This window comes from Monodelphis domestica, chromosome 2, assembly GCF_027887165.1.
Source record: "Monodelphis domestica isolate mMonDom1 chromosome 2, mMonDom1.pri, whole genome shotgun sequence".
Taxonomy (NCBI): Eukaryota; Metazoa; Chordata; class Mammalia; order Didelphimorphia; family Didelphidae; genus Monodelphis; species Monodelphis domestica.
The window spans coordinates 172,446,823-172,459,222 of NC_077228.1; the positions used below are offsets into that span (position 1 = coordinate 172,446,823).

The 12,400-nt window shown below is 46.0% G+C and overlaps 1 protein-coding gene across 2 annotated transcripts in view; it reads right to left on the reverse strand.

The window, feature by feature from the left end:
- Window positions 1–2,025: 2,025 nt before the first annotated feature.
- Window positions 2,026–12,400, reverse strand: part of TDRD10 (tudor domain containing 10) — a 42,976-nt gene continuing 32,601 nt past the window's right edge. For both annotated transcript variants that reach the window (XM_056816333.1, XM_007481997.2), the window contains exons 6-13: window positions 11,801–11,957; window positions 7,492–7,567; window positions 7,087–7,177; window positions 6,121–6,268; window positions 4,815–4,963; window positions 4,043–4,197; window positions 2,797–2,867; window positions 2,026–2,618 (exon numbers count right to left, since the gene is read on the reverse strand). In XM_056816333.1, the coding sequence (XP_056672311.1) occupies window positions 2,586–2,618; window positions 2,797–2,867; window positions 4,043–4,197; window positions 4,815–4,963; window positions 6,121–6,268; window positions 7,087–7,177; window positions 7,492–7,567; window positions 11,801–11,957 (880 nt within the window). In that variant the 3' untranslated portion in view covers window positions 2,026–2,585. The remainder of the gene's footprint in view (window positions 2,619–2,796; window positions 2,868–4,042; window positions 4,198–4,814; window positions 4,964–6,120; window positions 6,269–7,086; window positions 7,178–7,491; window positions 7,568–11,800; window positions 11,958–12,400) is intronic.

Here is a 12,400-nt window from a genome sequence, read left to right on the forward strand (position 1 = left end):
GTTATAGAAGGAAATGGCAAACCACTCCAATATCTTTGCCAAGAAAATCCCAAAAGTGGTCACAGAGTTGGACATCACTGAAATGACTGAGCAACACCAAGAAACAATGAACACGAGTATAAAAAAGTATGAAGACTTACATGAACTGATGCAAAGTGTAGTTAGCAGAACCAGAAAAACAGACAACAATCAAAAACGTAGATAGAACAAAAATAAACCTGAATGATATCTAAGGACCAAAATAAAATGAGAATATACCTCCTTTACCTCTTAGCAAATTACAGGAATGAAATGTCACGTATAACCACACAATGGCAGACTCAGTTGATAGGTTAGTTGTTTTCATTTCTATAAGTATCTTTTTTTAATGTTCATGAAAATGCTGAACCACTTTGATGTATATCCACTACCAGTTGAAATAACCTATTGATAATTTAGTGCTGTCTGGAAACTATGCCATTGGGCCTTTACTGAGCAATTTTTGGGATACTACCTGGACTAGAGAACCCCGATCGATCTTCAGTCTCTGGAAGACTACTGCAGGAGTGATAAGACTCTTTGCAGCGTTTATCATACATTGCTTTGTCAAAGAGACCGTTGCATTTTTTAGAACTTTCCCCTTGAATCTAACTTTGCCTTTAGATTTATTCATGGAATCTTTGTAGCTGTAAGATTTCCTTATAACAAGTAAGAAAGGTGGAAAACAGTTCAAGTTTTCCAAGTGCCTTTCAGTTCAACATCTTAGTGATGCAGTAGGAAGAGCCAGCTCGTGAGGTTTCGCTGTGTCTCGTAAGGGCAAGAAATAAAGAAATATTTTCTATACCACCCTTACCCATACTGGGACGAGATTACAAAGTAGGGAACTAAATGCCAGGTAGTATTCATATATAAAATGAGGATGGTATAGTTGGACAGGAGTTTGAAAAAAGGTCTGGGGTTTGATGCTCATCAACTGAAGAATAAACAAATTGTGCTACACAAATACAGTGGAAAACTTTCAGAAGAAATGTCATTTCAGAGAAGCATGGGAACATTTATTTGAAATGATAGTGAACCAAACAATATAGAAGACTGCAATGTAAAATAGAATGAAACCCCAAATGACCAGTAATTAAAATAATGACCAAGCTTTATCCCTGGAAAAAGTTAAGTTCCTGAAAAGAGTTTCTTTGCGGAGGAAGGGGATTATGGGTGTGGAGTATCACACACAGGGTCAGGCTTGTTTGGTTTTGCTAAATTGCTCCCCCCTGCCTGATTTTTTTATTCTTGATTGCACAGGGTGGCTCACTGGGGGAAGGAGAAGGAAGGCATTAATTCAGAAAATGATATAAAACGGTAGCAGTAAAAATAATGGGAAAACATCTGTATGTTGTAGTGGACTGTGAGATTACTGTAATTGGTGAGTGTGACACAGCAGGCAAAAAACACAAATGTGGTCTCATCCTGCATTGAGAAATATAGCCTAGTGATGAGGAAATGCTACTCCAACATATTCTGATGGGGATGGGAATGACTGTGCTCAGTTCTGGGCACCAGAGTTTGTGAAGGACTCTTAAGTTGGAGAAAGGACAGGAAAGGGCTTTGGACCATTTGAGCATCAGATGGAGGAATTGGAAGAGCGGCCTGGAGAAAAGAAGATTCACTTGGGGCATGAGAGCCGTCTCCAAGTATTTCAAGGATCGTCATGTGGAAGAGGGATTAGACTTGTCTGCTTGGTAACAGGTGGCGGAACATGGAGGAAAGGGTGAAGTTACAAAGAGGCAAATATAGGACTGATGTCAGGAAAAGCCTAGTCCCTGTAGAGGCGATGCCTCGCTCCTCATCAGAGGTCTTCAAGCTGGGGCTTGTAACCACTTGCTGGTACAAGAGTGGCAATTTATTCACATCTGAATCGTCCGAACAGCTGCCAAGGTCCTTGTGAATGTTACAATTTTGTGTTTCTGTGAATGCTGAGCAGCTTCTGAATCCCATAGCCTAAAGGAAGAAGGGGGGGGGGGTGGAGAAAGCTAAGAAAACACATCAGGCTCTGGCTCATTCAACTAGTTTATTTGCAATCATTTGGCTCCCAGTAACTCCTGTCAGCTAGGGAGACAGCCCTTGGGTTGGTATCTTCCACCTAAAATGATTTCATCTATAACATCAGACATGATATTAATGCAACAGTCCCCTCCAGTATATTCCCTGTTATTATTAACCTGGAGTGTGGCAGAAGGGGTACAAAAGTTAAAAAAAGAAAGCTATGGCCAACTTGGGCTCTCAACATGGATCCAGAAGCCCTAGATTAGGTTTGAATTGTCCTTCCTAGAGAGCCTATTTCTTGGAAGAGCACCAGGGCAAACGTAGAACTTTCTAACTGCTCCTTTCCTGGGGTTTCCAGGTTTTGTGCCAAGGTCCAGAGCCCTGTGAACTGGAATCTACTCAAATACAATCACAAGCTTATCCTAGGGATACAGGAGTAAAGGGGGCTGGCCCAACGGGACGGGGGAAACAGCGTGGCTACCAACAAAAGGCGATGCTGGTGTCCTCTGGGGAACTGGGGCGTGGAGGGAATGAAATGGGAAACCAAAAAGGGCTGAGAAGGGTGATCATTTCGTTTCTTCAAACTTCAGGATGTGAGACTGGAAGGAAGGAAAAAGGACTCCATTAGTAGGAGAGCTGGCTGCCCCCTGGACAACCCCAATCACCCTGTGGAAGGGAAGCCTCGGCCTCGACGGTGCCACGGCCCCTCGGACACGCGAGCGCCGTGAGCCCTGCGAGTGGAGGGGGAAGGGACGGATGCCCAGAAAGCTGGTTTACCTCCATGCTCAGGCAGCCAGTAATTTTTCCTTTCAAGACCTGACGAACAGCTTGCTTGGAGCTGAGAATATCTATTTAAAAATCAAAATGAGACCTTCAAACACATTTTTAGTCTGGGCCAGTTAACGAAGGACACAGGCCTGGGAAACAGGAGTGTGTCAGGGAGTCCAAGGGCCTGCGCAGGACAGGGGACAGAGCCCTCCTCACAGATGCCCAGCGGGCGCAGAGGCTGGGCCCAGAGAAGCCCGGAGCAGGCCGGCCACTGTAATTCCACGGGGAACCCTGGGAGGGAGAAGCTATCCAGGGGGACAAAAGCTAGCACAGACTGATGGGACAGTTGGAGGGAAAAGCTCCTCCTAGTCAAACCTGGTGCTAATAATGGGAGGGGATGGCCCAGCGGCCCAGCCGGGGACCCTGTTGGAGCACCACTAGGGCCAGGAAGGCTGCTGAGGGCAGGGGTGAAGCCCACTCTGGGGACGCTCGGCCTGCACCGTCTCTGCTTGGGCTGGTTCCCGCGTCCCCACTGCTCCATGTGGAGGGCTGAGCCCAACCACAAGTGGATGCAAACAAGTATTTCAGTGCTTAGTTGATTCCAGGCAGCGGCCTGGTGCTGGGAGTACCCACAAAAGCGTACACTGTGCCCCCAAGAAGCTTACGTTCCACTTGTCCTCCCTCGAGGGCAGGGACCCGCCTCTGCCACCCAGCGCTCCCGGGAGCCTTCCACACTGGCCCTAACTCTAGTCACCATCCAGCCTCTTAAGAGCGCCTGAGGTGGGAGCTGATCAAGTACTCCCCAGACGCCTGGGCCAGGCTCGGGGCACCCACTGCTTGGGAGGGATGGAGAGATCAGGCAGGACCACGGAGTCAGCCCAGGCTGGGTATTTTAGGAAAGGAGCCACAAAGCAGGAGCCAGGACTATTTCTGTCCCTGGGTGTCTGGGTGTGTGTCAGGGCGGGTAGCAGGGAGCTATCGTGTTGCTCCTAACACGAGTCCACAGTCGGCAGGGCCAGGACTCCCTGGCAGCAGGGGGAAAGGCTGGGGTGGGGGAGGCCCCCATCGAGCACAGCCTCATTAGGTCAGCCAACCCCTGCGGTGGCGGAGCTGGGAGGAATGCCGCTCCCTGGCATCCAAAGTGGCCCCCAGAGCCCCAGGCGCCTGCCCGGTTTGGGAAACGATGCGCCCAGAACAAGGGCCATTTTTGCTGCTCCCCTCGCCTTGCCTGGCTCCGGGCGCTGACGCGGGTTACCTCTCTCTAGCATGAAGGGCTGAGTCAGAGGCGGGATGGCCCAGAAGTCGTCACTGTCCAGACTGCGCAGGGAATGCACCGGGAGAGTGGCTGAACAGCCAAAATCAATGAAGAGGACCACAGCCCAGTCGCCTATGCGGTCCAGCACCCAGCACCTGCCGCGGGGAAGGAAGGGAGAGGAGACTCAGACAAGTTCAAGGACTAAAAAGAAGCTGAGGGAGAAGCGGCGGCGGCGGCTGCCCCGACCTCAGGCTCTACCCCTCTCCTCTTAAGAAAGAAAGGCTGAGGGAGTACACGCGGGGCTGGAAAAGTCAAGGTTTCCTCCTTTGAGTTCTGCTTCTGAAAACAGTGGACAAGAAGAGAAGCGAGGGGGCAAAGAGCAGCAGCAGGCCCCAGGAGGTGAAAGTGACTTTGGGGAGGGGCAGAGGACTGGGGAAAGAGCCGTCTTCCTCCCCCACCCCCTCTGCTGCCTGCTTCCGTGACTTCTCTCCTGCTGAACCCCACTCAAAACTCACCTCCTCCAGGGAGCCTCCCTGACCCTGGAGGGCCTGCTGTCTCCAGGCCCCAACCGACCAACTGACCAACCAACCATCACCACGTATGTGACACGCCCCCACTGCTAAGAGAAGCCTTTGGGCTTCTATTCTTCCTACATTTTCAGCCCAGGGCTCTGCCTTCCGTGAGCACCCAACGTCACGGACTACTTATCTGGACGATTAGTTTTCCCATCTGCCCAAAGAGCCTTGTTGCCACCCCCATCCCTGCCATATACCTGTTCCAGGCCCCACCATCATCATCCCCCAGGTGGCATTCCCCTAAGCAGCGGATCCCACGCTGAACCTCGGCCTCGGCCAGGTAGGGCTGCTGCTCCTCCACTTCGGCCAGGGCATAGAACAGCTTCTCCATGTTCACGTGAGTCTCCTGTCAATGGTGGCCACATACCTGATCACATCCTCTGGATTACAAACCACACTACCTCTATGGTCATTCACATCATTCATCCTTGGGGGAAGGGAGAGACCGTGGCAGGGTGAACACACTCTGGGGAGAGGGGGAGCTATTCTGGGGACACCTAGACCAGAAAAACATGGATAACCAAGACCCTGTGCTGGCACCAGGACCTGCCAATCTGATTCAGGGCCTCCAACATCTCTGACTCATCTGTGGCCCCAGGCTCATCAATGTATAGCTGGAAGAATCCTCAGAGTCTATGTGGTCCAATCCCCTTGTTTCACAAAGGAACATTCTGAGGCCCAGGAGATTACGGGATTTCTCTAAGGCATCAGAGGTGAGATTCGAACCCAGATCCTCTAACTTTAAGAGGTAGTGCCTATTCTATTGTACTATGTTATATTCTTGTAGGACACTATAAGTACTAAATAAGCACCAAAATAGTCACGATAGGTACCTAATAGCCACTTCCTGGGAAGCAGAGCAGGGAATAACTTGACCCTATTTCTACAAATCAAGTTAGGCTTATTCACAGCCACCATCAAAGTCAACCTTCCCACAAAAAGGCCAAAGACTGAACAGGACCATGAGAGAAATATCCTTCTTGATTGTTGCTCCACAATTCCTCATCTGTAAAATGTTAGTAGCAGGAATTTGGATGGGACAAAATCACATCTCTTCCAGCTCTAAATCTTAGCACTCCTCCCCTCCTCACCCAGGTAGGACAATGCTGGCTGGAAGACGAAGCTCCCAGACACTCCAATGTTCTGACCTAGAAACTGCTCAGTCTACTTTGGGGAAGACAGCATCGATGCTATTCTCAGGCTCCCGAGGCTACTTTAGTAGTTTCACGTAATTACAAACTGGAAAGAAACTTAAAGGTCACATAGATCAACCCCTTCATTTTACAGATGAGGAAACCGAGGCCCACAAAGGCAAGTGACTTGTTCAAGGTCACACAGGTAGGTAATAAGTAGATCAGGAACTGAAAACCAAGTTGTTCTTACTCCAAACCCACTGCTCCATCTGCTCCACTAAGTTGACTCTCTAAATTCTAAGCAACTAGTCTTCCCCAACTCCCACACCAAGGCAAACCAGCAAGGATAATGTGCACCCGATGACCCTACCTCAGTGAGGTGTATGGCCCAGAAGAAAGGCGTTTGGGGGAGTGTGTCTGTCACCAGTAGCCCCACTTCCCCACGGATGCTGCGAATGATGGCCAGCCAGCTCAGGTCTTGGAAGCAATCCCTCAGAAGAAACACCAAGAAGGATCCTCTGTAGGAAAAGGGAAAGTCAAGAAATGAGAACAGACCCTCTTGGTTCACTGACCTACTCTTCTTTTGAAGCCTTCCAGCAGGCTAAAGGGATGCAAATGGAAACTCAGAAAAGTCTCCAACTAAACCACCTGGCTTCTGACACCTAACCATTCACATTCAGAGGGCACTGGAAAGTTTACAAAGCCTATTGCTTTCAACCATCTTGGAAGGGAGGTGATTCACGTATCCTTATCCTGTTTTTTTCAGAGAAGGGACAAAGACTAAGAGGTTAAATGATTTTCCACATTCATATTAAACTAGCAAGCCTATTTGAATCAGAATTCAAACCCAGATTTCCTGACTGCACCCTACCTACTACACCATTCTGCCTCTTAGCATATTTGGGATTTTCTCCTTTGTCTTCAAGCTATTTTCATCTTTGGTCAATACAGAACAAAATTAAGAATGAAAATCTCCTGCTTTAATAAGTACACATTTTAAAAGTTAGTATTCCAAGATCAAATACAAATTACTTTTAACGATTTAGACCACTGATTTCTCTTAGCACAGAGAGTCAAGACATGAAAAGGCTTTGAAATGAATTGTGCCCCAGCACCTGAGCTAGAGAGAACACCACATTATACATATGGGGAAACAGAGGTCCACAAAAGTTTAATGAATCCAACAAGGCCATAAAACAGCCTATACTGAACTCCAGGTCTCCTGAAGAATTTATTGCTGCCACCACCAACCATTCTGACACTGTCCCTGGACCTCTGTTTAGAGGGCTAAGCTCCCTGCCAATACCTAATCAGTCTTTTCTGCCCTTCTACTGACCTCATCTCCATGGGAACAGCGTAGGAGGCTGTCCTTGGTCTTTCAGTTACATTAGGGGAAACAGGTGCCCGAAGGGTCTGGCTGGCAGGCACTAGAACACAAACAGAAGATTCAGCCCCCACCCCAGGAAAACTCCAGGTTAGGATCTGTGAAATCCAATATTTAGGGAAGACCCAGACTTTGCTCTTGGCTGAAGAACTGAGAGGAGAAAAAGCAACCAGAAACACCAGTTATAGTTTTCCCTGGAAGCCAAGAAGGGGGTGAGGGGAATTCTGCCTGATCAGATTCCTCAAATCAAGGGACATTTCCTGAAGTGGGTTAGTGCACTTGGGGGAAAAGAGCCAGTTACCCTGAGAAGAGCCCTCTGGTGGCCCTTTGGGGGAGGATATCAGGCTAGGCACTTACCAGGAGTCACTGTGGTTTCCTCTTCCTCACCCAAAGTCCCAGTAGCTTTCTCCTCAAAGGGAACATTCTCCAAAGCCTGAGGGCAGAGCCAAGAGTGTCACACCTCAGCCAAAGAGGACATACTCTCTGTTTAACTGTAGGGAGGAGAAACTACCACTGCTCTTTGACAGAAGGTTTTCAGTTCCGGTCTGCCATACTGTCTCTGCCCCCTCCACTGGGAAACGAGCCAATACACCAGAAACCTACAGATACTGTTTCCTCCTAAGGGATGTAAGCTCTTTGAAGGCAGGACCTGCCTCACTCTGCCCCCAGCAAGGTGCCTGGTACATACAGATGATTTAATAAATGCCTTCTTCATTGATAATGAAGAATAAGTGAAAAATTTATTCCTGAGGATTCTAATCCTTTGAATTACCAGCAGGCAAATGCTGGAAGTTCAGAGATTATCTAGTATAGCTCCATGTTTTACAGTGGATGAAAATGGGGCCTACAGAGGAGGAAGGACTTGCTCAAGTTATCCTACTCTATATATGTTTGTGTGGATGGACAGATGGAGGAAGAGAGAAAGAAACAAACAGAGACACAGAGTCTCTTCCTGATAGCTTCCTTATTTCTGGGTGAAAGGATATCAGTTTCTCAATAATACAGTGAGGTACCAGTCATACAAATAAGAAAAGGATGTTAAGCAAATTGATTTTGTGGCTGGTCTATTTGCAAACTAACGGCAAAAGCCGTTAAGTCCAACAGAGTGATGATGGTAGGTCAGCAATAATGCTAATCATTAACTCAATTTTTAAAACCCTTAAGATCCCCAAAGGTTCTTAAAAATGACTGCTTAAAATTGCTATTGTCATTATTATCACCATTAATATCCCTAAACATCTTACTCAGGCAAGATGTCTGACCAATGATAGCATTTTCCTTTGTGGAATGGTCAAGTTAACGGACTGCACTAGTCAGAAGCAGGATACCGAGGAAACATTAACTTCAACACTTTAAGAAAGATCAATTTCACAGCAACTTCTATGTAGTACTGTATTAATAATTATGTGTAAAACTTACACAAAATAGAAATTAGAGAATGAGAAAAAGGTGAAATACTATTTGATCCTAGAATAAAGAAGGACCCTCTGAAATTCACTGAGCACAAGCATGACAGTTTGGTCTGAAGAAGGAAGAGATGGAGAAAGATCAATTAGGAAGTTCCTACAATAGTCCAGTCCAGGCAAGAAATGAAGTCAGTCCTGATAAGGGCAGTATCTGTGTGAGCTGAAAGAAAACAGGTGCAAGAGATGTTATAGAAACTACAGTAAACTTACAGAAGTTTATATAAGTAAAAAAAAAAAAGTAAACTTATAGAAACTTACAGGGGCAAGAGAGAATGAGTGGTGGAAGATGACCCCGAGGCAGTGAATCTAGGCTGACTAGGAGGAGGGCAGGGCCCTCCACAGTAAAAGGGGACTTTGGGAGACAGGTAGGTTTTCAGAGAACGACAGCATGAGATCTCCAATCCATCCATGCCTACTCAGCCCACATGACTCACTTGGATCCATCTAAATGAAAGGGGGTGGGGGCTCTTGTGCTCTGATCACTGCTCCAGAGCTTGCCCATTGAGAGGTGAAGGAAATTTTACCAATGGCACCTGCAGGGGCTGCTGTGCATGGCTGGGTGCTGGTTAGGTTAAGAAGTGACACCTGGATCAGAAACCAGGAAGGTTGAGAACTTATGCCTCACTGGGAGATGAAGTTAGACGTGGCTGTGTTGGATACCAGCCAAACCATGCAGAAAGGGAAGAGAGGTGAACCATCATCTTATCCCTTGACTGGCTAACTACCCAGCCCTTGGGGTTGGCCCATGGCCCTTACTCTGGACCTGACTGCTCTATGCCATGCTGCCACTCACTTTTAGAAAAGTGCGTATGATGCAAACACTGGTAAAAGCCCAAATTTCCTACTTCACACAAGAACATATAGGTTTTAACACCAAACAAGTGCCCCACACAAACCTCATGGCGCATGAACATTGCTTGGTATTGTGGAGAGAAGGCTGGCCTTCGAAGTCAGGATCCCCTTTGGTGCTCCTCTGCCACGTAATATAGAACCTTGGACAGATTACTTAACCTTTCATTGTTCCCAGGTAACCAACCATGTGCAGGGTAGCTGCTCATCTCCAGGGTCAAAAAAGTTTCCTCCCCAGGTGCTGCTACACTGATGAAATCACAGGTCCAGACAAAAATATCACCTGCTTTAATGCCTGAGATGTGCCCAAATAACCTAAGGCTGGAGATGCCAAGACAACCAAGACCCTGCTTCTGGGAGAAGATATGCCACCAACTTCTCCACTGGCTGCAGAGCAAACTACCAGACTGGGCCAGTCTCTCTCTCTCTGGAAGCCTGCAGTGCGGTGAAGGTCCCCTTCCCTTTTTTCAAGTTCTATGGCCTGAGAAGTGGGCTTGGGGTTTTGTTCTGCTTCATTTGTCCCTATCAGGTCTCAGTGAAGGCAAAGACTCCCTGGACCTAAACTCAAACCGTGGTGATCTTGGATTCCAGGCCAAATGCTGTAGGAAAGCCATTGGAGGAAAGCCATGAGAAGCCTAGGTACCCAGGATTGGGCCTACAGGGGACTTTGATGGGACTAAGATAGATAGTAACTGAGTTAAGCTATGAACCTGCTCTCCCTCCCTCTCTAGAGACCAAGTTTTATAGGATAGACATGGATATTTTTATATATTTGATCTGATTATATCTTTAAAGTAAATATTATTTTGTAAAAGATAATCTGGCTATTAAGCGATTAAGTGAAATGGGGATTCAAGGGACTTGTAAAATTGGGAGAACATAATCAGTAGAGGCTGAACCAGTGGAATCCCCCTTTACAAGCCTTCAGAGGTAAGTAGGGACCAGGATAGTCAGCTACACTTGTATTTCTATAGCTTTATTTATTTATTTGTTAACATTAAAGTTCCTGGGTATCTCCCTTTCTCCTCACACTAGAGAAGGTATCATTTGACAAAAAGATACGTGTATATAAAAACTAGTTCTTGCTTATTTCTATTTATCAGTTCTTTCTCTGGAGAGAACCTATACAAGTTATTCTTCAACCAATATTTCTGTTGCTGTATATAATGCTCTTCTGGTTCTGCTTTTTTCACTCTTTATAATTACATTTAGGTCTTTCCATGTTTTTTTTAAAAATTAACCTGCTCATCATTTCTTATGATGCAGTAGCAGTCTGTCACAATTGTATGCCACACTGTTTAACCATTCCTTCATTGATAGGCACCCCTTCGGTTTCCAGTTCTTTGTCACCACAAAGGGAGCTGCTATAAATATTTTAGGATTTATAGATAATTTTCTTTTTTCCCTGATCACCTTAGGGAACAAACCTAATATGTTAGTATTTCTGGGTCAAAGGATATAAACAGTTTTAACAAAATCTTTAAGCATAATTCCAGGTTGCTCTCCAAAATGATTAAATTCACAGTTCCACCAACACTTTATTATTGTCATTTTTCCACATTCTCTCCAACATGTCATCTTGCCCTTTTATTATTTGAGTCAATCTGATATGTGTGAGATGATCTCTCAGAATTTTGATTTGCATTTCTCTAATCAATAACAATTATATTACATAAATTATATAATATATAGCTTTTTAAAGATGTATGAAATATTTGCAAATATAACCTTGATTTCACTATATCCCAAACCTTATGGGATTACTACAAATGTTTTAGCATGAATCTTACTACAAATAAATCTTCCTATCTGATTCTCACAACCCTGTGATACCATAGGTATTATATATCCTCATTTTATAGATGAGAAAATAGAGACATCAAGTGATGTACCCAGGGTCATAGACTAGTGGATGTCAGAGCCAGGATCTGAGCTTGGATTTTTGACTTCAAGTCTGGTGCTTTCTCTCTTACTGACTCCAACAAAAAAGCTACAGTCAATTTTCTAGTCTATATTTGCATATTTCAAATCCCTAGAAGATAGACCTAAACTACCTGTGAGTTTATCCTTTCCTCTTCCTCATCCCTCCTATCCAATCCACAATGTCCCCTCTATCAACTTTTTTCTTCCCTTTAAGAGGGCCTCCCTTCCCACAGGGGTCACTCCTCCTGACCTGGCCTTGCTATCAAAGGTCAAAAATTGGTTTATGCCTCCTGAGCCTGCTTCCTCACGAAGAGCAAAGCAGAGACCTGAAGAAAATGCTGGGGACCCCAAAGTGGCTTCTTTCCAGCTATCTGCCCACTGGAAATTACTCTCTTCAGAGGTGCTGGAGGAAGAAGAGGACATTTTACCGGTAACTCTGTGTTGCCCTTTGTAGAGTCCGAGTTCTGCTTCGGGATCCTGTTGTTTGAGTTCAGGTACAACTTCCGGTTATGAAACATCTGTCCATTCAGCTGCTTGACTGCAAGGTGCACATTCTCTACAGAGGCCAGGTCAACAAAGGCAAAGCTAAGAGGGGAAGAGAGAGGCCCCATCTCACCACAGGTCAGCACTTCAGAACAATTCAATGTCCAGTGCATGAGCTGCTGCTGCCACTCTGAGAGGACGGAGAACAGGATGGCCAGGCAGTCACACTGAGGGCAACTTCTTTGCCTGCCCTGGAGGAGGGATAAGAGCTAAACTGGCAGCTAATACAAAGCATTTGGAGAAATGTTCCCAAAAAAAGGGACAAGTGCTCTATGATTCATAGGATCATAGATTCAGAGCTGGAAGAGATCTAGTGGTTGCCTAGCTCCCTTATTTTGAGAGATGAAACTGAGGCCCAGAGAAGTCAAGAGACCTGCCCAAGGTCTTATAAGGAGTAAAAACAGCAGGTTGAACCCAGGTCTTGTGTTCCAATATAGTGATTTTTTTATTGTACTACACTGCCTTATAAAGCTCACACGTCTCTA